The 25,240-nt window shown below is 53.1% G+C and overlaps 1 protein-coding gene across 2 annotated transcripts; it reads left to right on the top strand.

Annotated features, from left to right (window-relative positions):
* Positions 1 to 3,446: 3,446 nt before the first annotated feature.
* LOC105469523 (solute carrier family 22 member 11) lies at positions 3,447 to 18,950 on the top strand. Of its 2 annotated transcripts, none has more exons than XM_011720640.2 (10): positions 3,447 to 4,230; positions 6,952 to 7,055; positions 9,756 to 9,910; positions 10,012 to 10,180; positions 11,996 to 12,116; positions 12,907 to 13,022; positions 15,273 to 15,487; positions 16,332 to 16,440; positions 17,274 to 17,523; positions 18,610 to 18,950. In XM_011720640.2, the coding sequence occupies exons 1-9, from the start codon at positions 3,838 to 3,840 to the stop codon at positions 17,497 to 17,499; spliced, it is 1,608 nt and encodes a 535-aa protein (XP_011718942.2). In that variant the 5' UTR covers positions 3,447 to 3,837; the 3' UTR covers positions 17,500 to 17,523; positions 18,610 to 18,950. The 2 variants fall into 2 exon arrangements, with proteins under 2 accessions (XP_011718942.2, XP_011718941.1); XM_011720639.3 differs by having other exon boundaries at positions 3,448 to 4,230; positions 17,317 to 17,523.
* The last annotated feature ends 6,290 nt before the right edge of the window (positions 18,951 to 25,240 follow it).

Genomic DNA, 25,240 nt, shown 5'->3' with positions numbered 1-25,240 from the left:
TGGTGATGGTGGTGGTGATGGTGATGGTGGGGATGATGGTGGTAATGGTGATGATGGTGGTGGTGATAGTGATGATGGTGGTGGTAATGGTGACAATGATGATGATGGTGGTGATGGTGATGATAGTGATGGTGGTGATGGTGGTGATGGTGATGATGATGGTGGTGGTGATAGTGATGATGGTGTGATGGTGATGGTGGTGATGATGGTGATGGTGGTGGTGATGGTGATGGTAATGATGATAGTGATGGTGGTGATGGTGATGGTGGTGGTGACGGTAGTAGTGATTGTGGTGATGGTGATGGTGGCGGTGGTGATGATGGTGGTGATGGTGGTGATGGTGGTGATAGTGATGGTGATGGTGGTGGTGATAGTGGTGATGGTGATGGTAATGATGATAGTGGCAGTGGTGATGGTGGTGGTGCTGATGGCGGTGATGGTGGTGATGGTGGTGGTGATGGTGGTGGTGATTGTGGTGATGGTGATGGTGATGGTGGTGGCGATAGTGGTGATGGTGATGGTAATGATGATAGTGGTGGTGGTGGTGGTGATGGTGGTGATGGTGGTGGTGATGGTGGTGGTAATGGTGGTGGTGGTGATGGTGGTGATAGTGGTGGTGATGGTGATGGTGATGATGGTGGTGATGGTGATGGTGGTGACGGTGGTGGTGATGGTGATGGTGATGGTGGTGACGGTGGTGACGGTGATGGTAATGATGATGGTGACGGTGGTGACGGTGATAGTGGTGGTGATGGTGGTAGTGATTGTGGTGACGGTGATGGTGGTGGTGATAGTGGTAGTGATTATGGTGACGGTGATGGCAGTAGTGATTGTGGTGACGTGATGGTGGTGATGGTGGTAGTGATTGTGGTGACGGTGATGGTGGTGGTGATTGTGGTGACAGTGATGGTGGTGATGGTGGTGGTGATTGTGGTGACGGTGATGGTGGTGGTGATTGTGGTGACGGTGATGGTGGTGATGGTGGTGGTGATTGTGGTGATGGTGATGGTGGTGATGGTGGTGGTGATTGTGGTGATGGTGATGGTAGTGATGGTGGTAGTGATTGTTGTGATGGTGATTGTGGTGGCTAGTATTTATTGTCAGGCCCATTAATTATCTCATTTAATCTTACTACCTTAAATGGAAGGCCCTATCTTACAGATGGAGATACTGAAGTTCACAGCAGGGAAGGCAACCACCTAAGGTCATTTGGTGGCCATGCTGGCCTTTGGTTTAATTGATGGGAAACCTGGGCTAGGAAGGTCAACTCCACAGCAACTCTAGTTCTATGAATAACAGGGGTTTATGTTACACAAATTAATTTAATGAGGCACCCCAGAGGGCTTGATGACTATAATCGGGGGCTGCCTGCCTTCCTCCCCAAGCCCTTCTCTCCCCACCCCTGCCTGAGGACCCTTGAGGGATGGGCACCTGGGCAAGATGTGCCTAGTTTGGGAAAGGCTACAGTCCCAGGTGTGACCGCCAGGTGGCAGAGCAGCTGCACCAAGCCCTGCCCCCAGCAGCCCCAGAAAAACAGAAAATACAAATGAAAAATTCCTTGGCCTGGAAGCGGAAAGTCAGTTGGAGATTCCGGGAGCCTTCTGGCAGGTCCAGGAGGTTTGACCTTCTGCTGTAAGCAAAGCCTAGGGGTGTCCATGACAGGCAAAGGGCAGGGAAGAAGAAAAAACGTGAAAGCATATGGACGGAGGAAGGAGAAAGAATCGAAGGGCTTCCTGGACACCTTGGATTCCGGCAGCCACCTCCAGCCCAGAGATTTTCAAAGCAAGGCCCGGGCCCGGTGTGGTGCAATCAGTTGGGGACTTACTTTAAAACGTGCACTCCTGGGCCCAGCCCACCCTGCAGCAGACGCTCAAGAAACCGCGTTCTAGCCAGCACCCCAGTGGCTTCTGGCACATGCTGAGGTTTGCAAACACCAACACAGCAACACACTTCACTCCGCAGGCGAGAAGCCAGGAGCCAGAGAGAGGAGGCCACCACGGAAGGCCACGTCTCAGGGCCAGGCCTACCCCCAACAGCACGGTGCTTGCTCAAAACAGGAATAGGGTGCAATTCTTTGCACGTTAGATTAGGCCTTTGGGTTGTTTTGGACGGGGCTCTGTCCAAGGAGTCCCTCTCCTGCGGCCTCCTGGGCTTTAATTTGGGTTGGTTCTCCACCTCCCCCAGTCCCTCTCTGCGATTTTAAAATTCGTAACGATTTCCTGCCTGGAGAGGCCAAAGACGGAAGGAGCCCCAGCTTTGAAGCCCAGGCCTAGAATCCGGCTCCCCAGCTTCCTGGCCAGCCTCCATCCTGGCCGAGTTCCCCAAGCCCTCCAGGGAGGTTCTCAGAGGTTCAGGGTCCAGACACCCTCCCACACCTCACCCACACTTCCAGCACTTCTCGGACTTCTTTCCGGAACTGACTCAGCCGCTTCCCTCTCGCGCTCTGGGAAGTGACTTCGGGCTGGCCCTCATTCTGACCCAAATCCTGAATTCTAGCTTTTGGCCAGGATTTGGTCCGTGACAGGCTGGAGACCACACAGCAGCTGCCCAGGGGCAGCGGAGAAAGCTCAGGCTGTGGCGTCTGGCTCCGATCTGGACTGTGGCAAGTGACCTTGGGCGAGCTGCCTTGTCCTCTCTGAGCCTCGGTTTCCTTGTTTAAGGGAATTTATCTTGTTTCTCTGCTGGGCTGCCACAAGGAGTGAAGGAAGGGGTGCAGGCAGTGAGGTCAGCCCAGAGCTCAGCACACTAAGAGGCACCACCCAGATGGCCATGGGGGAGGGCTGGCTTCACTCTACCTCGCGCAGAGCCTGGAAACGGGGCTGGCCTCAGAGGCTGGGTCACAGCGTCGTGATTCTGCTCACTTCCCCAACTGCCCGCCTGCTCAGCTGCGGGCCCACGAGGGGCTTCAAAGAGAAGCCAGGAAATGGTAGCCATGGTTTCCACTGGGGGAGCTTACTGTCTAATAAAGGCAACCTAAAACCTCGGAATAGAAGCTTCCCGAAATAGTGAGTCTGCAAGCTGGTCTCCCCGGCACTGCCTGGTAGGAGGTTCACATCAGGAAAGAAAAGAGCACAGACTTGGGCCCTCCTGCCAGCTCATGCCCACCCCACGTCCTCTCCCACGCCCACCTGCACCATCTCCCCAGCTAGGGAAGGCCCTTCCCAGGCCGCACATCTGGCTTCAGAGCCTTGAACAATTGTCAGGAGGGATGAAGTTTAGGCTGACCGTTTTCTGATTTAAAGGGCCTCACGTAGAAGGTTCTAAAGATTTAAGAATGAGATCAACTGGCCAGTGGGGAGTGGCTGAGGCCTCAGGTCCTGAGACATGAACTGCCTTCCTCACTCAGAAGCCCACGCTGAGATTAAACTTTAACCAACTCAGTGAGGCAACAGCCCAGTTGATATTTCTTCCAAACTGTAATTCAGTAACATCAAAGCACCCTGTCTTTTTTTAATAGAATCTGCCTGACTTTCACTTTTGGTGCTGGAGAACTCGGAAGGTGGCTCAGCCCTCTGGTCCACACTTGGTGGGTAGCTCGGATGCCCCAGGCAGCCCGAGTAGAGTGAGCTTAGTCCCGTTACCCCCTCCACAGAGCGCTGGGGCATCCGCAGTCACTCCTGGAAACAAGAGAAGGAGGAATTTCCCGGAGGCATCACAGGGCTTCCTGGGACCGACTCAACTGGTTATTGGACAGTGCTCCTATTGGACAGTGCTCCACCCTCAACCCAGCCGAGGGGTAGGAGGGCAGAAGGTCCTGGTGGCCCTGGATCTTGTGGCTGTAACCAGTTCCAAACAGCAGTTAGGTCAGCTGTCCGCTCAGCCGAGGCAGCTCTGTTCATGGCATTCTCAAAGCTCTTGGAGCAAGCCGGAGGCATGGGCCTCTTCCAGACCCTGCAGGTCCTCACCTTCATCCTCCCCTGCCTCGTGATACCTTCCCAGATGCTCCTGGAGAACTTCTCAGCCGCTGTCCCAGGCCACCGATGCTGGACACACATGCTGGACAACGGCTCTGCAGTTCCCGCAAACATGACTCTCAAGGCCCTTCTGACCATCTCCATCCCGCCAGGCCCCAACTGGGAGCCCCACCAATGCCGCCGCTTCCGCCAGCCACAGTGGCAGCTCTTGGACCCCAATGCCACGGCCACCAGCTGGAGTGAGGCCGACACGGAGCCGTGTGTGGACGGCTGGGTCTATGACCGCAGCGTCTTCACCTCCACCATCGTGGCCAAGGTAGGGCCTCCCCCAGAGCCACTCGAGTGGAGGTCAGAGTCATGGATCAGGTTGGTTGGACTCCAAGGTCCAGTCCTGGGAGGGACCCGCCTCCTCAGGCCCTGCTCACTCTCGAGCCTCTCAGCCCCTCGTCAGCCACACACAGGGGAGTGGGCGGCGGGGATCAGTCTACAGATGGGGCCAACCCAGGCTCCTGGAAGTGCGGGGTCACCTGGACGGGCACCTCTGAATGCTGGCACCTGGACATTCGCCAGCCTCGTCTGGTCCCGGCCCTGCTGACCCATCAGCCATGACCCCAGGCAACTCAGCTGCAGGGGAAGTCAGGGGTAAGGGGGGATCTGGCTGAACTGACCCAACAGGCTTCTTGCTGAGACAGGCCAGGGTGACCAGACATCACCCTAGAGGTGGGTGGAGGATGAGGAACCGGATCGGATATCGAGGCTGGAGTCAGAGGGGATTCTTGCTAAACTGATTCAGCAGGGTCCTTTGCTAAAACTGGATTTTATGAGGAAGCGCCCAGATGGGCCCAGGAGAAGGTTCAGGAACCTGACTAAAGTTTAGCCAAGCAAAGACTTCTGGTCACCCCACACCCATTTCCTGATTGGTGATGATGGGCCAGATTCGGATCAGGGCTCCGGTTCCAAGATGAGCAGGGAGCCTTCAAGAAGCATCCATTCCACTGGTGACTTCACTCAGTTGACATCTAAACCCCTCCTAGCAGCAAAGCCAGCCCTTGCGCTGCACCTGCGAAGTGGCAAACACATTTCCAATGGGTCTCTGCTGCCACAACCTCGCCACAGTCTTGTGGGATGGATCCTATGACAGTCCCCATTTAATAACAGAGAAAAGGAAAACACAGAGAGGTTAAGGGGCTGTCCCAGGCTTCACAACTACAGTGTCCTGGAGCCTGATTCAATCCCGGCAGTCTGCATGGGGGACAAAAGCAAGGTTTCGAGGGGCGAGGAGGGGCAGCCTCCTTCAGGCAGATGGTTGGGGATGGCCTCTCCAAAGAGGCAACATTGACACTGAGACTTGGATGGTGAGGGGAGGAATCGGTGAAGGTCAGGAGCCCCACAGAGCAAAGGTCGTGCATAGAAGCATGTCTGGGATTTGAAGGAGCTGAACAAGGCCCAGTGCATCTGGGCACAGGTGCTGAGGGGCCAGAAGCAGGTGCGGGGGCATGCTCTGGAAGTGAGATTTTCTTTCTCTTTTTTTTTTTTTTTTCTGAGACAGAGTCTCATTCTCTCACCCAAGCTGAAGTGCAGTGGCGCAAACATGACTGACTGCAGCCTCTAACTCCCAGCCTCCAATGATCCTCATGGCTTGGCCTCCCCAGTAGCTAGGACTATAGGTGCATACTACCATGCCCAGCTAATTTTTTTTTTTTTTTGACACTGAATCTTGTTGTATTGTCCAGGCTGGAGTGCAGTGGCGCAATCTCAGCTCACTGCAACCTCCGCCTCCCAGGTCCAAGCGATTCTCCAGCCTCAGCCTCCCGAGTAGCTGGGATTACAGGCATGCACAACCACTCCTGGCTAATTTTTGTATTTTTAGTAGAGAAGGGGTTTCACTGTGTTGGTCAGGCTTGTCCTGAACTCCTGACCTCTGGTGATCCACCCACCTCGGCCTCTCAAAGTGCTGGGATTACAGGCATGAGCCACCACGCCTGGCGTAATTTTTAAAATTTTTAGTAGATACGAGGTCTGACTACATGGCCCAGACTGGTCTCGAATTCCTGAGCCGAAAGGATCCTCCAGCCCCGGCATTCCAAAGTGCTGGGATTACAGGCATGAGCCATTGTGCCTGGAATTTTCTTTTAAATGCAAAGAACCTCATCATCATCATCCTCATTGGAGGGTTTGGAGCATGGAAGTGATTTGGTCTGACTTGCATTTTCAAGAGGTCACTTTGCATGGTGGACAAGCTCTGTGAGGGCATGGGGGACCCGCTGGAGGCTACTGCAGCTGCCCAGGTGGGAGGGGAAAGAGAGAGGTGGGGGAGCTGTCGGGCCTCAGTGGAGGACGGGCTTGGGGACGGGTGTGAGGTGTTCAGGCAAAGGATGATGGGCCCTGGGCTGGAGCCACTGTAAAAATCCCAGCGAACTGTGCCAAGCTCTCTCTAGTCACCCTCACTGCTGATGAGAGGACCAGGTCATGGCTCCGTCTCTAGAGGAGACGATAGCCCAGCAGAGGCAGTGGCTCTGCCACATCCACCTGCCCAGCACTCAGTACAGGTGGAAGCCGAACCTGTCATATCACCCCTGCCAGCCATTCCCTGCCCCTGCCTCCCACTGCCCACCTTGCCTGCCACCTCACTGCCCACCCCTGCCAGGTACTGCCAGACACAGCCACACATTGCCTGCCACACTTCTTTTTACCCAGAAATTGTTCATTTTCATACCACTTCTGCCCCTTCAAGGCCCGGCTGCCCATTAGAGTCTGTCCTCTGCATGAGGGGCCACCGGGCCCCGTGGAGAGGCCGCCACACGGCTGGCGGACACAGAGCCAGGCCGCACTCTGTCCTGCAGCTGGGCTTCCCGTGGGGGTTGTAGCCCCATGGTCAGCAGGTCCCTTCTACCTCTGTGACCTGGCACTGGGAGTCCAGGGACCCTAGTGTGGGTGGCTAGCCCCAAGGGCTCAGGCTGGCCAGGTGTTCTTCGGCCACACCCAGCCCCATGATTCCACACCCCCCGAGCTGAGCCACTGCACCCTCCTCTTGCAGTGGGACCTGGTGTGCAGCTCCCAGGGCTTGAAGCCCCTGAGCCAGTCCATCTTCATGTCTGGAATCCTGGTGGGCTCCTTTATCTGGGGCCTCGTCTCCTATCGGTGAGTGCCTCCGCTCCTCCCAGCTCCCAGCTCCCTCAAAACAGAGTTGAAGACTATGGGGCAGAAGGTTCAGAAATGTCAGGCGAGCACCCCATCCCCCCCTCCATCTCCCTCCTGCCTCCTCTGTTTCTTCCCTCCCCTGGCCATCCCCAACAACCCACAGACTGTTCCGGGTCCCCACCTCAGCAAGTCGCCCCAGACCCTGGCCTGGTTCCCCTCACAGGGAGGTCACCCCAGACCATCTCCCACTGCCCCCATTCCCTCTTCCATACTCCAGCCAGATGGTCATAGGCCTCCTCCATGTGGCCGTGCTTGGACCCTGTGCCTCAGAGCTATCCTGGCTCCCCATCCTCCTCTCCTCTGTCCTTTGTCCCCCAGTCTCAAAGCCTTTCCAGAAGCCTCACGTGGGCCAAACACTGGCCAGGTGCAAGGGACACCCCCAGCAGAGATGGGGGAAGGGGCGGTAGGGAGGCTGGGAGACAAGTGCCTGCTCTTCCCCAGCTTGGAGCCAAGCAGGGATCAGGACACAGGTGAGTAAGTTAGGCCACCTTGGAACGTGGGGGGGCTAGGGAACAGGGCACAGGTGATGGGCACGCCGGGGCCGGCCGGCAGGACTGGATATGTCTCATACCAGGTGACACTGAACCCAGGCCTGCTGGCGGGAAGAAGCGTTTTCTGTGACATACTTTCTTCTCTTGGCTTCCAGAACATCCTCACTGCTGGTTTTCCTTCCACCTCCCAGGAAGCTGTTCCCCTTCCCCCTCCTCCTGCTCCCCCTCCTCCCTCTCTTCCTGTTGTGGGAGCTGAGCTGCTGATTCCTCGCCACCCCGCTCACTCCCCCAGCAGCCTCCATCAGAGGACATGGACCCTCGACCCATGGGCCCCTCTGCACCTGCGCTGTCCCCGGCCTCCCTTCCTCACCCCACACTCTCCTGGCTCTTCCTCCAGGACACACTCAGGCCAAGCCCCTCCCTGCCACAGCATCCCCTTGCCTGAGCCACCATCTCCTCCCACCAGGCAGGCTGCAACCCCTCGCAGGTGTCCTCTACAGTGGCCGTCCACGCTGCCACAGCACTGAGTGACTTTGCAAAATCTTGGAGGTCGATAAAAGCTGGCCGGAAGTCCTCCAAGGGCCCCACTGCACTGAGGACAGTCCCTTTCTGCCCACCCCCTGCCCTGCGCTGGGCTTCCTCCCACCCCCAGCTCCACCAGCCTCCTCCTGGAACTCCCTGCACCCCTGCAGAGCGCCTCAGTGACTGTGCTTCACCCAGAAGCTCCTGCCCATGCTGCCTGGTGCCCACACACAGGCCACAGCTCAATGCTCTTCCTTGGGGAGGCCCTCCCAGGCCACGGAGCCAGAGACTCCTGCCCAGCCCCAGGCATGACTATCCCAGCCCCTCCTTGCTTCCCTCATCACCGTGCCTGGCTCTGACCATGACTGGCTGGCTTAAGTCTTGTTTATTGTCCATGTCCCCACAAGCACACAGGAACCCAGGGACTGTGCCCCAGAGCCCAGCTCAGCACCGTGGCAGACATGCAGTCAGTCATTATTTTAGGAATGGAGGACTGCCTTCCCGCTCCCTCCTGCCACCACCCTACTGGCTCTGGGGTCTGACTACCTGGGTCTGAATCCCAGTCTTACCACACCCAGTCTTGTTCTACAAGGTAGATCTCTTCCCTTCTCTGGGCCTCAGTTTCCCCCCAGCAGTGGGGCCTCGCACCTGCCCACGCAGTTGTCGTGAGGATGAAGCGAGTGTCCTTGCTCCTGGATGCTGCTCAGACAGGTATGGCCAAGGTCCACCTCGCATCTCCGTTCTGAGCAGCACGGGCTTGAGTGGCACTAAATGCAGTCTCCGGTTCAGGCTCAGCCAGCCTGGAGGCCACTGCGGCCCAGGACACTTGGGCAGGGCCGAGGGCTCTGCATCGCCCCATGAGCACCCCTTTCACAGCACACAGATGAGAGCAGTGCCTTGCAAAGTCTCAGCCTCCTCACTCCCCAGCCCCTTGCCCAGTGTCTTGATTCTCATAGCAGCCCTGTGAGGCATGTCCTTATGGATGCCCTTGTGTTACAGATGGGGAAACTGAGGCTCAGAGATGTTGAGTCACATGCTCAGGGTCACCCAGGAAGGACAGAGCTGGGTCTCAAACCCAGGCATCTGATGCCCAAACCTGTGTTCTTTTTTATTTATTTATTAGAGACAGAGGTTCACTCTGTTGTCCAGCCTGCAGTGCAGAGGCGTGATGATAGCTCACTGCAGCCTTGAACTCCTGGGCTCAAGCCATCCTCCCTCCTCAGCCTCCCAAGTAGCTGGGACCACAGACGCCTGGCTAATTTTTTAAATTTATTTAGTAGAGACTGAGGTCTCACTATGTTGCCCAGGCTGGTCCTGAACTCCTGGCCTAAAGTGATCCTCCAGCCTCAGTCTCCCAAAGTGCTGGGATTACAGGCATGAACCACTGTGCCCGGCCCCAAACCCTATGTTCTTAAACATTGAGACCGAACTGCACCCTCCCGTGGCAAGGTACTGCCACTTTTATAACAAAAACACTCTGAGTGTACCCCTAAAAGTTCCAAGAAAGATGAGCCTCCTGCAGGAGACCCCCTGGCGTTGTCGAACTCCCAGAAGGCAAGTGCCTGACCACATATCCACGTCCTCAGGGGCCCCTCTCCAGGCCCCGTGTGCTTCTCTCCTTTGACAGGTTTGGGCGGAAGCCGATGCTGAGCTGGTGCTGCCTGCAGTTGGCCGTGGCGGGCACCAGCACCATCTTTGCCCCAACACTTGTCATCTACTGCGGCCTGCGGTTCGTGGCCGCTTTTGGGATGGCCGGCATCCTTCTGAGTTCACTAACACTGAGTGAGTGCCCAGCTCTGCTGCCATGGGGGCGGGGGTGGCAGGAGAGCATGGGGCTCAGGCCGCCGCATGAGGCCTCACCTGCACGTGTCTGCATCCTGCAGTGGTGGAGTGGACCATGACCAGCAGGAGGGCAGCCACCATGACGGTGGTGGGATGTGCCTTCAGCGCAGGCCAGGCGGCACTGGGTGGCCTGGCATTTGCCCTGCGGGACTGGAGGACCCTCCAGCTGGCAGCATCAGTGCCCTTTTTTGCCATCTCCCTGATATCCTGGTCAGTATGATGTGGGACCTTTTCCTTAGGAGACCCAGGGTGGGAGGGCGTCCCTTCACTTTCACTTCTCTGGCTGGCAGGAGGTCCAGAACCATGCAGTGCCACAGAAGGGCCGTGGCGTGAGCAGGGCCCTCGCTGGGGAGGGACGTTGGAGATTGGCAGTCCTAGGCTGAGTGTTGCAGCCCAAGGTCTGTGGCTCCCATCTAGCCCAGACAGGCCAAGATGGACTGGCACAGCATTGGTTCAAATGGTAATCTAAAAAATATATTTGTAACTAGTTGCTAACATTTAAAAATCAGAAGATTTTTAAAACAAACAAAAGCAGTATTTTTACCTTCTTTGGAAAAACTGGAAGATCCAGGGGAACTGGGCCAAAGTTCAGGCACAGTGGAAGCAGCCGCTCTCCCAGTCCCTCAGGCCCCACCGCCACCGTCCCCCGGGCTGAGGCTGTGGGCATCGTCCTTCCCCAACGCTTGCACAGCCCCCACCCACCAGCTTCACTCCTTCACATACAGTGCGGACCAACATTGGATATGAAAATAGATCGTTGTCACTACAGTTTTAGGGGCTGCAAAAATCCGTGATGTCTGGAAATTCCTCCTTGGATTGGCACTGAGGAAGGAGACAGATAGGTGCAGAGGGTCTTAGGTGCTAGGGACACACAGGTGAACAAAACAGGCAAAAACCAGGGGCCCCATGGAGCTTACGTTTCATACACAGATCAATAAGTGAAGAGGAAGGCCATCTCTTACAATAATTAGGCCATCCCTGCCACACTGATCAGGTGTGTACCAGATGCTTACTAACATATCTTCTAATAAGGAAGATGATGCCATTACCGCCATTTTCAAATGAAGGACCGAGACCTAGCAAGGTTAGTCACTCACCCAGGGTCACACACAGCCGGTGAATGTCAGAGGCAGGATTTGAACCCCGGCAGGCTAACTCTTCACCACTACGTCAAACTGCCTCCGGAAGTCCTTCTTAGCTTCCCTGCAAACAGGGCTGAGAGCCGGTGGGCTGGGCAGATCCCATCCCTTCCACCAGCAAAATGCTTCTGGCCCATCTGCCCCTGAGGTTGGGGAGAAACAGACTGGTTTTATAAAATCACCTGGTTCTGCCTGAGAATGTTTTAAATGTGCTTTAAAAAATAAATAAATAAATAAAACAGGCCAGGTGTGGTGGCTCACGCCTGTAATCCCAGCACTTTGGAGGCTGAGGCGGGCAGATCACGAGGTCAGGAGATCGAGCCATCCTGGCTAACACAGTCTCTACTAAAAATATAAAAAAATTAGCCATGGTGGTGCATGCCTGTAGTCCCAGCTACTTGGGAGGCTGAGGCAGGAGAATCACTTGAACCTGGGAGGCGGAGGTTGCAGTGAGCCAAGATTGCGCCACTGCACTCCAGCCTGGGTGACAGAGCGAGACTCCATTTCCAAAACAAAAAACAAAAAAAAAACAGTACTAAGTGACCTTTCTATCCTAGAAATTGCCCCAGAATCACTGGTGAAGCAGCCAACTCTAGGGACACCCCATGCCCAGGCCACCTGTGCCCTGGCTGTGTGGGCAGGCCCCAATAGCCAGGTGAGCCACCTCCATCTGGGCCGGTGGGAAGGTGGGCTGCCAGGCACTGGGACTCAGCTTTATTCTGAAACCATCGGGGACTGCCAGGCTCCTGGCTGGACAGCAGCAGCAGAGAAGCATCTGCCTACTCGTCACTCATCTCAGCTGAAGGGTCTATGCCACTGCACCTTTCCACCCCGCCCCGGGGGAGAGCCCAGCGTGCACCCCAGCTACACACCTGCCTCCTTACAGGTGGCTGCCAGAATCCGCCCGGTGGCTGATTATTAAGGGCAAACCAGACCAAGCGCTTCAGGAGCTCAGAAAGGTGGCCAGGATAAATGGCCACAAGGAGGCCAAGAACTTGACCATAGAGGTGAGATGCTGCTGTCTGTGAGACTTGACCTGGGACAAGACGTGCACTGATGGATCGTCCATGTGGCCTCCAACATCAGCACCACCCACTCCAGCACCACCTCCACCAGCACCACCACCAGCATCTCCACAGACACCACCAACACCTCCATCACCACCTCCACACAGACACCACCACCACCACTAATCCCAATACCCTCCCCAAAAGCACCACCACCGTCCACACCCACCATCACCTTCACCGCCATCACTCCATCACCACCAGCACCACCAATACCATCACTAACCCCACAGCTACCATCTCTGCAAAACATCTCCACCACCGTCACCACCATCGTCACCATCCGTAACAGCACTGTCATTATCAACAGCGCCCACACCGTCACCTCCATCCCCCACCACCTCCACCCGCACGTGGCACACACCCACCTCACGGGGCTTCTCGATGTGTCTGGGGAAACAGAATGTGCTTATTTGAAGGTAGCTGTTTTCAGGAAGCAGGTGCTGCCAGAGATTAGAGTGAAGATGGGGCGGGAGGATCAAGGAAGACTTCCAGAAGGAGGCAAGCTAGAGCTGAGAGGACCAGGGCTGAGTCAAACCTGCAGAAGAGCCAGGGCCTGGAGAGAACTTTTTCTGCTCCATCCCTGCCCCTCCCCTAGAGATCCGGCTTCCAGAGGCTGAGGCGCAGGACAGGCTCCCCGTCACTCTGGCCACTTGGACAGTTCTCTGGCACAGGGGATGGGGCGGGGCCATTGCCCTACCATTCACAGTACCCCCATTCTCCCCGGAAGGTGCTGATGTCCAGCATGGAGGAGGAGGCAGCCGCTGCAAAGGAGCCGCGGTCGGTGCTGGATCTGTTCTGCGTGCCCGTGCTCCGCTGGAGGAGCTGCGCCATGCTGGTGGTGAAGTACGCCGTCCTGGCGTCCCTCCCCAAGGCAGGGCTGGGATAGGCAGGAGGCAGGGTGTCTGGGGGAAACAGCACCCGCAGGCCTCAAGGGGGTGCATTTCTGTCTGGGACAGGACGCAGGCAGTCCCAGGAGGCAGGAGTCCTGGCAGACCCCAGAGAGGGACTGTGCACTGGTGGGGTCTGGAGGCGGCCATCTGCAGGAAGCTAGAGGGAAAGGCTGGGGGTCCCAAGGTCCCAGGGAGGTCCCAAGACAGAGGCAGAGTCAAGGTCCCTAAAGCCAGGGGACCAGCCGTGGCCGAGGAGTACCACTGCTTGTCAGCATTAGAGACTTACCACTTTCCTAGAGAGTATGGCCATGCTCCTAGAGGGTGAACCCGCATTCACTGACCCCTCCACGCAACCCCACTTCACTGATGGGGAACGGGGATCCCAGAGGGGTAAGCAACAAGCCCAAGATGATAGAGCCTGCATTGGAACCGGGCTGCGCTAGCACTTGGCTTACTGGTACTGTCACCGCCAGGGCCCGCACCACCAGACCCTGGCCCACCCCAGGACCCAAGGTCATCTAGGCCCAGGAAAAGGCCCTTAAAACAAATTCAGTTCCGCTGACATCCGAAAGAGCATATTAAAAAGCAAGGACCAGTCAGGCGTGGTGCTCAAGCCTGTAATCCCTCACTTTGGGAGGCTGAGGCAGAAGGATTGCTTGAGCCCAGGAGTTCAAGACCAGCCTGGGTAACATAGTGAGACCCTCTTATCTCCTACTGAAAATAAAAAAGTGAGGCAGGAGGATCACTGGAGCCCAAGAGACAGAGGCTGCACTGAGCTGAGATTGTGCTACTGCACTCCAGCCTGGACGACAGAGCAAAGAAAAAAACCTTAGGACCAGGTTTGACTGGGACTTTTATCTTAAAATAAAATTAAAGCTTAGGAAAACGTTTCTTTTATGCTATATTTAACCACATGTGGGTTATGATGGCAAATATTTCCTAATCTTAGAACAAAGATAGATCAAATGCCTTTTTTTAAAAACTTCCATTATTTTCTGATAAATCAGAAGAAGTGCTCTTGCTGCAAACACCCGGGACCTGTTTAAAAAAAAGAAAAGAAAACCTTCCAGGATTCCTCAGGGGCCGGCTCTGCAACCTTTGTTATTCAAATCAGAGGCTTTGAAGCGGGTGACCTTGTGGGTTTTCTTGTCTTGACTTGTTAACCCAGTTGTTATCTGTCCAAGGCTCCAGCGTCGGCCGCTTTTGAGCATCAGCCAAGTGACTCTCACGTCACTCACATAAACTTCATGAAACGCTGCGGCTTGTGCATGAATCGCGATTTTACTCTGCTGTGGTTGGGTTGGTGTTGTCCAATGTTTATTGGGTGATGCAATCAGGTGACCCCTAAGGGGAGGGCTAGGAGGAGTGTCTGGGTTGAGCAGGGAGGGGCACAGATTTTAAACTTGGCAGAGAAGAATTTTACCTTGCAGCCATTTGTGGATCCAAATCCGGTCTCCAAACCATGAGAATTTAAATACTGTAAATTCAGCTACTCGTGAGCCGGTGGGTAGGGGAGTGGGCAGAAAGCAGACCCTGAGATGGAGAAGAGAAGAGAAGGGGAGATGCAGCCATAGCCTGGGCCCGGCCCAGCCCCTGGGAGCATGGGAGCTGGGGCCCTTCTAGGTGGTCCCTCTGCCCTGTGAAGCAGTCACAGGCTACTCACCCCAGAGGAGGGGCAGCACTCCCAGGGGCTGGGGGACAGGCTTTCCATCCTGAATGCGGTCTGGGCAGTGCAGTCCAGGGTCTCCCGAAAGGCCCCGTCCTGCCATGATTCCCATCTTCCAAAACAAAGGAACTGGCACGGTGTGATTGGTTATTGGAATCAAAGTCAGAGAGGGCTAGGCCGGAAGTGAGGGGCAGCTCAGAGACCCCCAAGGGCAGGCTTGGTCCCAGCCTGAAGAGGGCAGAGTCTCCCAGCCAGGGAGCCAGAGAGGCGATGCCCCAGTCTATCACTGCCCCTGACCCAAAGCCCGTATGTGAAGGGATGGGGGCACCACCCTGCCTGCCCTTTTCTGGAAGAGCCTGAGCCTGGGGTTGTGTCCTGAGTTTAGCAGGCTTCTGGGACGGCTGGCCGAGACAAGCCCGGGATTGTCCTCCGGGGTAGGCCGTGTCTTTCCAGGCAGCTCCTGGTGGGAGGTGCTGTTGCGGTTGGGGCGCCCTCTCCCCGGCAGGGCCGGGACCTGACTTCCAGCCTTGCCCGCAGCTTCTCTCTAATGATCTCCTACTACGGGCTGGTCTTCGACCTGCAGAGCCTGGGCCGTGACATCTTCCTCCTCCAGGCCCTCTTCGGGGCTGTGGACTTCCTGGGCCGGGCCACCACTGCCCTCTTGCTCAGTTTCCTTGGCCGCCGCACCATCCAGGCAGGTTCCCAGGTCATGGCTGGCCTCGCCATTCTGGCCAACATGCTGGTGCCGCAAGGTGAGGTGGGAGGCCTGGGTGGTGGGACAGGGCCCTGCTTCCCCTCCCACCCTACTGCTCTCAGCGTGGGGCCACATCCCCTCCCTGGCCCCGGGAGCTGCCTCCCTGTCTTCTTTCTGAATGAGGGAGGCTGCGAGGACCTGGAATCCCTCTTCATGTCTCCTTTTATTGCTCAGGGTGGGAGACTGGGGGAAAAAGACAGGGCCGCACGTCCTGTGGTGGCAGCAGAGCTGGAAGGAAGGCAGGAGGGTGCCTTGCGGCTGGCAGGGGAAGGCCTGAGTGAGGATGGAGGCGGCCGGGGCCCTGCAGGCTGCAGCGAGAGCCCAAGTTCTGAGCAGCTGCAAGGAAACTGGCAACGGCGAGCCCCTCCCAGCAGTTCAGGTGCCTGCTGGGAACAACACACTGGGGAGGCCAGGCCTGCAGCCAAAAGGTGGCCCAGACCTCCGCCTCCAGGCAGGGCTTCTGCCTTCCCCACACAGGCAGTCTTGGGGGCAGCAGGGAAGCTGCTATGGGCTGGGCCTGGCGCTCTCTCCTTCACAGCAAGAGGCACCTCGGGACCCTAGGAGCTGCGGGGGGCAGGCTTTGAGTGCAGCCTCCACAGCCGGCCAGGCTCAGCCACCCCAGACCTGGCTGGGTTTCTGCCTGTGCCCCTCGGGCCCACCTGCCGTGATATCACATCCTGTGCTCCGTCCCCCAACCCCAGCCCAGGGCAGCCCCGCACCAAGCCATCAGGGCTGGGGACTTGTAGGGAGCCCAGGGGCCCCTCTGCTCCAGGCTGGCTGGCCACACACTGACTGGGGACCCTCCGGGGCAAACCCCGCTCTCACTCCCTTCCTGTACCCAGATTTGCAGACCCTGCGTGTGGTCTTTGCTGTGCTGGGAAAGGGATGTTTTGGGATAAGCCTAACCTGCCTCTCCATCTACAAGGCTGAACTCTTCCCAACGCCATTGCGGTAAGCTGGGCTGCAGGCCATGCCCCAGGGCCAGCAGAGCCATCCTGGGAGGGCAGTGGGGAGGGTAAACAAGGGCCTGGTAGTCGGGGAAGCGCAGCCAGGGCCGCTCAGGGCCCCCCCAGGACAGCTCCTCCCCACAGAGAGTCTCGGCCCAGACGGAAGCACTACAGCAGAGCCCTGGGGACATCTGGGCCTGTGTTTTCACACCGTTTTGAACCACAGAGTCATCTGTCCAGGTGGAATCTTACAAGAACCCTGATAAGGAGACCAAGATCTGCCCTGGTCGCAGTGGGGACCGTCAACTCATTTCCCACCACTCCTTCCCTGCCCCAAGAGAGCCCCAAGTCACCTCCTTGGAGCCCAAGGGCATCACAAAACACAGATGGAAAACCAGTGGTCTAGAGTCTAGGCCACCCCCACATTTGATATTTGGGTAAACAGGCTCGGGGTGAAAGGCTGACTCAGCAGAAGGGTAGGACTGGACTCCAGTTCTCCAGACTTTTAGCCCAATGTTCTTTCCACCACTCACTCATTTGTCCATTTTTAAATTTGTTGTTTGGACAAGCATTTATTGGTTTTGTTGATATCATATGGAAAGCCTGAGTTGGGAGCTCAGTGGCCTAGCAGGAGCATGGAGAAGCCCTTAAGTTGCCCAAGAGCAGGGAAAATGAGGTGGACCCTGTAGATTTCCCCTGAAACACTAGATGTGAAAATCTGGGTAGGCTCCATGGAGGAGGTGGCATTAGCGGAGGCTTTGAGGAGAGCAATTCTCTCAGCCCAGCTTTCCTTCCCCTGGCATCCATGGGCCCAACCAACCTGTCTTCCTGCCACAGGGCCAGCTATAACGGGGATCTGGGCCCTCCCCTTCACCCACAGGATGACAGCAGATGGCATTCTGCATTCGGTGGGCCGACTGGGGGCTATGATGGGTCCCCTGATCCTGATGAGCCGCCAAGCCCTGCCCCTGCTGCCTCCTCTCCTCTATGGCGTTATCTCCATTGCTTCCAGCCTGGTTGTGCCGTTCTTCCTCCCGGAGACCCAGGGACTTCCGCTCCCTGACACTATCCAGGACCTGGAGAGCCAGTGAGTGACCTGTGACCCCTGGGCATAGGGCTGGGCTTCCTCCTGGGCCAAGATGGAGACAGGCCTGGGCCGCCCAGGGCAAAGGCTCAAGAATATCAAAGCCTGTGTTTCTGAAACCATTTAATCTTTCCAACAATCCTGCAGAAAAGTACTATTACTATCCCCATACTATTACTAGAGTCAGAGAGAAAAGTGACTTATCCAAAGTCTCATGGGTAGAAGGTGATCATACCTCATGCAGGAAAATGTAACGGTTGAAAGCCCAGGCTTGGCAGCCAGATTGCCTGGGCCCACGTTCCCCACCTGCCTGGGCAAGTGACTTAACCTCTCTCAGCAAAACTGACAAAGGAAGATACAGATAGTCTCAAGTGTCCTAGTGAAATTTTCCCACAAAGAATTTCAGGCCCAGACAGATCAACAAGTGAGTTTTTTCAAATCCTCAGAGAACAGATTGTGCCATCTCACATCCGTTCTTTGAGAGGGAGAGATGAGGGAGCACTCCCTAGCTGCATTTTATAGCCAGAACCACTTCTGTGGGCTTTAGCCTCTTCCTTTGTAAAATGGTGTTTTTTAAAAAAAACCAAACAAACAAAACCCAGCCTGGCTCACAGAGCTGTTTTCTGGTTTAAGGGAATTATTATTTTAAAGCGCCTGGGAAAATGCCAGGCTTGCAGCAAGCACTCTGGACATGTGGTTGCTGGTGACTGAGGTCACAATGATAGTAATAATACTGAGCTCTTATTGTTTTATGTCACCTTATTTAATCAATGCAACAACCACATGAGGTGCTATTACTGTCCAATTTCTTTGCCAAGGAAACTGAGATGCAGCAGGGTTATATAACTTGCCTAAGGACACCTGTGGAGACCCGGAGAAGATGGGACTTCATTTTTTCTTTAATTTAATTGATTTTTGTTGTGTACCTACTATGTTTCAGGCACTGTCCCATGCTTAGGACACAGAAGGGAGTAAAAGCCTAATACCATAGAGTTTACCCCCCAATAAGACTTGACTGTCATTCTGCCCCAAGCCCCAAGTGCATACCCACTTCATCACATAGCACTGCTTTTCTTTGGATTATTCTAGGAAATCAACAGCAGCCCAGGGCAATCGGCAAGAGGCTGTCACTGTGGAAAGTACCTCGCTCTAGAAATTGTGCCTGCATGGAGCCCCTTTAGTCAAAGACTCCTGGGAAAGGAGTTGCCTCTTCTCCAATCAGAGGGTGGAGGCGAGCTGGGCGAACTCGAGGGCCTGGCATGGCAGAGGCCAGGCATCCGCAGCTGAGTGGACACCATGGCCATCTGCTGTGGCTGAAGGCAGCTTTCACAGCTCACTCCTCTTCTCCCTGCCCCACCTTACCCCAGCCCTACAGGAGCCTGTGCAGGCGGCTATGCCCAACCAATAACAAGATGGTTCCCCTCCCTTTCCCTGCCAGGCTCATGTCTTTACACCTTCACTCAGCCACGCCAACCAGAGACTAGGTTCCAATCTCACCCCACCACATACAGAGCCCTCATCTGTGAAAAGAGAATGATCATGTGACCCACCCCCAGGGCAGGTATCAGGGTGAACTGATCTTAGCACCGGCCAAATAAATGGAACTTGCTGAGAGAGCTGCCAGATACAGGTGTCCAGGTTGCACACTGGCCCAAGGCATGTGGCCAAGGAGGCATGTGGGGTCTGAAACTCAGCCCCGGCTACACTGGCCCCACTACCTACCCTGGCAAAGGCTGTGTCCACTCCAAGAAAAGAGCTGTTTTAATCACTTTCATTTACCCATCAGTGAGGGAGGGCTTCCAGCCCTGTGGTTACAAAGATGGCCAAACACATCACCAAACACCAGACAGGAGGCTGGCAGCAGGTTGCCACACACATGTGCTCAGAGCCCACAAAGATGACACTGCACGCCATGCGGGCCACACGGGACAGGGTGCACCGAGAATCTGAGCGAACAGCCAGGGCTGCGGGAAGGCAGTTTTGGAGCGCGGAGGGGGTGGGGCAACTCCTGGCTTCTGCAGGAGGGTGTGATTGGCTTGTTCCATCATGCTGCAGGCTGGCGAGAAATGGAACCTTACAAGCGTAGGGATAAGAGGAACCGCCCTCGGTCCCCTCGCTGAGGGTTGTTCAGCCAGGGAGCCTCTTCCACAGGGGTGGAGTGAAAGGGGAGAAGGGGAGCTCACAGGCAGGCCTGCTGAGGCCTCCTGGCTTTGCCAGATGTCAAGGCAGCACATAATACTGAACCTTAACTTTTGGTTTTCAACCAAAGGGCACCCTTTTGCTGTTTGTTTTTCCGGAGGAGACACCTTTTCTAGATTCATGCCCAGACCTCCCTTGTCCAGGCTGTGAAAACTCTGGGATGGTTGAGGCCAACTGCCCATCTCAGAGGCAAGGAAGCAAAAGTGCAGAGTGGTGGAGGGGCCAGCTTGCAGAAACACGGCCGAACCCGGCCCTGATCCTAGCCCAGGGCTCTTTCCAGCATACAAGGCTCCTAGCCCTCGTCTCCACCCCTCCACGCCCCTGATATCTGTGGCCCTGCCACAAAGTTACCCTCATGCCCTTCCCTGGAGGCCCCACTCTGGGAAACCTCAATCTCAGGCCCCTCAACTCACCTCTCACACCCCGTGTACACCAGGTCAATCACTCCTGCCCCCTCACAGCTCCCAAATCCACCTACTTCCCCTTCACTCTGGCTACACCCTGGTTCACACCACGGTTGTAGTTCCAAACTGGTCCCTGATGTCCATATCGCACTCGGCACAACGGCCACAATGCTTATTAAAAATGCAATCCAAACCAAATCCCTCCCTGCCTGCTGAAAGCCCTCCAGTGGCTCACGATAAGGATCACACTTCTTCCCCTGCCTGGTCAGGCCCCTATGGGCCCCCAGCCTTTCCTCACACTTCAGTATATTTTAAAGGATTCAGATCATACAAAGAATGTTCTTGAAACAGCATGGAATTAAATTAGAAATCAATTATGGAAAGAGATATAGAAAACCTCTTCAAACTATACAATACACTTCTAAGTAACCCACGGGTCAAAGAGTGAATCTCAAAGGAAATAAGAAAAGATTTTGAACTGAGTGAAAATGAAAAACTGACGTATCAAAATTTGTGAGATGAAGCTAAAGTAATGATTATGGGGAAATTGATATCATTAAATGCTAACATTAGAAAAGAAGAAAGTTCCAAATCAAATACCTCAGCTTTCACCTGGAAAGTAGAAAAAGAAGAGTTAATTAAAACTATAGTAAACAGAAGAAATAATACACAAGAGAAATCAGAGGATTGAAAAAACAATAAAGAAAATTAGCAAAACCTAGAGGTGGTTCTTTAAGATCAATACAATTTACAAACCTCTAGCCTTCCTGATCAAGGAAAAAAGAGGCTGGGCATGGTGGCTCACACCTGTAATCCCAGCACTTTGGGAGGCTGAGGATCACTTGAGGTCAGGAGTTCAAGACCAGTCTGGCCAACATGGTGAAACACCGTCTCCACTAAAAATACAAAAATCAGCCCGGTGTGGTGGTGCACACCTGTAATCCCAACTACCCCGGAGGCTGAGGCAGGAGAATCAAGGAGAATCACTTGAACCTGGGAGGCGGAGGTTTCTGTGAGCCGAGATCGCACCACTGTACTCCAGCCTGGGCGACAGAGCGAGATGCTGTCTCAAAAAAAAAAAAGAAAAGAAAAGAAAGAAAGAGAAAAGACACCCACGACAAATCTGGGGCATGAGAGAGGACACATCACTAATAATCCAGACATTAAAACGGTAATAAGGGAATATTCTGGGCAATAATTAACCAAAAATTTTGAACACTTTAACAAATTTCTTGAGGAACACAAACTACCAAAACTCACTCAAGAAGATATGGGTGACTTGATTAGCCCTCAATCTGTTTTTAAAATTGAACTTATGTTTGAAAACCTTCCCACAGAGAAAATTCCGGGCCCAAATGGCTTCACTGGTGAATTCTGACAACTATTTAAGCAGAAAATAATAGCGATTCTACAAGCAAAACCTTCCAGAAAATTGAAAATGAGGTATCACTTCCCAACTCATTCTGTTTCCCTGAAACCAGAAAAAGACATTACAAGAAAATAAAGCTATAAACCAACATCTCTTATGGACATAAACATAAAACTTCTTAAGAAACATTTAGCAAGTTGAATCCAACTATGCATGTATATATATTTACATATGTGTGTGTAGTTGTGTGTTTTATATATAGGTATTTATTACATATGTGTGTAGTTGTATATTTTATATATAGGTGTGTGTATATATACATATATATATATATAGAGAGAGAGAGCAATATATCATGACCAAGTGGACTTTATCCCAAGAATGCAAAGTTAGTTTTACATTTAAAATCAAGGGTAACAAACCAAATTATGAACAAGCCAAAACAGAAAAGCCATATGTCATCCAAATAAACAAAGAAAGATCATTTGACAAAATTCAACAGTCATTCCTGATCACTAACATTCAGCAAACCAGGAATTCACGGCAACTTTTCCAGCCCGATCAAGGCCATCCATGCCCTAGATGGGCACCCTGTTATCCCAGAGGTGCCATCATGTTTATGGTAAAGGCTGCTTTCCCCTTCTGATCCGGAATGAGGCTAGGACATCCACTCTCACAGTTTGTATTCAATGTTTCTCCTAGTCAGTGAGATAAGGTGAACAAAATAAGTAAAAGGCATACACATTAGAAAGGAAGACACGGAACTCTCTTTATTTGCAGATAACATAATTGTCTATGTAGAAAATCCTAAAGAACCAACAAAAATACTACTGGAACTAATAAATTAGTTTAGCAAGGTCAATATACAAATGCGTATTGTATTTCTGTATACAAGTAACTACCAGAAATTGAACATTTTAACACAATACCATTTAATAACAGCATGGAAAAAATGTGTCACCCAGGGAAAAATTCAATAAAAGAAAGACAAGACCCATGAACTGGAAACTGCAGAACTGAGAGGAATTAAAGGGCTAAGTACATAGACATATCTTGTTCATGGATCGAAAGACTCAATATTATCAAGATGCCAATTCTCCACAACGTTGTGTTTAGATTCAATACAATCCCAGTCAAAATGTCAGCAGATTTGCTTTAGATAAATTGACAAGCTCGCCCTAATGTTTATATGAAAATGCAAAGGGCCTAAATTATCCAACACAATTTTGGAAAAGGACTAAGTTGGAGAGCATTTTTTTTAATATAATACAATCAAAAGTTCAGAATAGAGCCATGCATTTATGGTTTAAATTTAATAGATTTTCAATCAAGGTACCAAATCAATTAAAATGAGGAAAGGATAATATTTTCTGCAGATGATTCTGGAACAATTGGATAGCCATATATAAACAAAGAAAGAAACAAGGAAAAAGAGGCAAGGAGGGAGAGAAAGAAGAAAGGAAGAAAGGAAAGATGGCAGTGGGGAAGGGAGAAACTCAACCCTAACTCACACCATTTCCAAAAATTAACTTTAACTGTATCATAGACCTAAATATAAGAGCTAAAATTATAAAATTTTTTGAAGAAAACAGGAGAAAGCCTTGGCAACTTTGGGTTTGGCAAAGATTTCTTAACTAGTACTCAAAAATATGAACTATAAAAAAACATATTGGACTTCATAAACACTAAAAACTTTTGCTTTCCAAAAGACACTGTTACAAAATGAAAAGGCAAGCCACGAACTTGGAGAAAATATTGGAAAAATCTGTATCTAACAAAGGACTTCTACCTATAAAATGTAAAGAACATTTACAACGCACCAATCAAATGACAGTCCAATTGTAAAAGGCAAAAGGTTTGAACAGATGCATCGCCAAAGAGGATATATAGGTACCCAATAAGCCCAAGAAAAGATGATCGCCATCATTAGGAAAATGCAAATTAAAACCTCAACGAGGCCAGGCGCGCTGGCTCACGCCTGTAAGTAATCACAGCACTTTGGGAGGCCCAGGCTGGCGGATCACCTGAGGTCAGGAGTTCAAGACCAGCCTGGGCAACATGGTGAAACCCTGTCTCTACTAAATATACAAAAATTAGCTGGGCATGGTGGTGGATGCCTGTAATCCCAACCACTCCGAGTTGGGAGGCCGAGGCAGGAGAATCGCTTGAACCTGGGAGAAGGAGATTGCAGTGAGCTAAGATCATGCCAAGCACTCCAGCCTGGGTGACAGAGTGAGACTCTGCCTCAAAAAACAAACAAACAAACAAACAAAAACATAAATTCAAATCTATCACTGAATTTACAAATTATCATCAAACAAATCCCACGTTCCCAAGACCTAGCTGGAGAAGCAGAGCCTCACTGGTGCTTGATGGCCCCTGCGTGGCCCTCCCCAGTCAAATCCTCCCACACGAGGTAACTGCTATCCCGAATTATCTTGTTTTCCTCATAAGCGTGCCACCTACTTATATATCCTCCAGCAACATTCTGTTTGGTGACACCAGTGTGGGATTCCGCGGTCTCCTGTGACTTGCTTCTTCCAAACTATTGTTATGTGTTTGAGACACATCCCCATTAGCGGTTGGGCTGTGCAGGACATGGAACAGGCCATGCAGTGGAGCAGATGGGGAAACAGAGTCAGGCTGCCAGGCACACGGAGGGCCCACCCAAGTCCGGCCATGAACTTAGAGTGGTCTGTCAGCTGGGCTGTGTGTGTATTTTTTCCATCCACATTTGGCTGCTCAGGGGCAGGTATGGGTTGTCAGAGAACCAGGAGCCCACAAAAAAAGTGATGACATCAGTGATAGTCCCCAAGAAACCTGGCAACATCACCCTTTCCAATATCACTGGTGATACTGGTTAGATGTTCGTGCACCTGCGCATGTACTCCCCAAAATGATGTGATGAGTGGGCCCTGCCATCTCACTGGTCTTCTTGAAAACCTGTAACTCCAGTCTAATCATGGGTTCAACCCTCAGTCCTTCTGAGATGCCTTGGGGCCCTGTGTGACCAGGCTTATCCCACACCAGCTTGCCTCCCCCAACCCAGCCCCATCCTCATTCCCCTCATGGTTCCATGAACTTGACAGGTTCTTGCCCATCACAGGGACCTTGCACATGCTGCTCCCCAACTGTAGGCACCTCCCTTCCCAGCCTCAGGTGGGAGCTCCTGTTCCTTCCTGATCACTGGCTAGGTGGCCCTCCACACCCTTACAGTTATTCTATGACCTCTTGATTTTGTTCGTGACCCTTATAGAGTCTGTCTTCCTAATGGCAGTGGCCAGTCGGCCTGTCCTTCTGCCAGCACCATACAACCCAGGCAGGAAAATTTCACCATCTTCTCCACAGTGTCCCCAAAGCTCTGCTCCAGGGCCTGACTCTGGTATCTTTTTAATAACTGTTTACTGGATAGATGGATAGATAGATGGATGGGTTGGTGGTTGGATGGATGAATGAATGGATGAATGGGTGGGTGGATGGCTGGGTTGATGAATGCATGGGTAGATGGATGAATGGATGGGTGGGTGGATGAATGAACAGATGGATAGGTGGGTGGATGGATGGGTGGGTGGATGGATGGATGGATGGATGGATGGATGAATCGATGGGTAGGTAGATGAATGGATGGGTGGGTGGATGAATGAATGGATGGATACATGGATGGATGGATGGATGAATCGATGGGTAGGTAGATGAATGGATGGGTGGGTGGATGAATGAATGGATGGATACATGGATAGATGGATGA

Source organism: Macaca nemestrina, chromosome 12 (genome assembly GCF_043159975.1).
Source record: "Macaca nemestrina isolate mMacNem1 chromosome 12, mMacNem.hap1, whole genome shotgun sequence".
Classification (NCBI taxonomy): domain Eukaryota; kingdom Metazoa; phylum Chordata; class Mammalia; order Primates; family Cercopithecidae; genus Macaca; species Macaca nemestrina.
The sequence above is the reverse complement of the archived record's forward strand: the minus strand, read 5'-3'. Positions and strand labels throughout refer to the sequence as shown.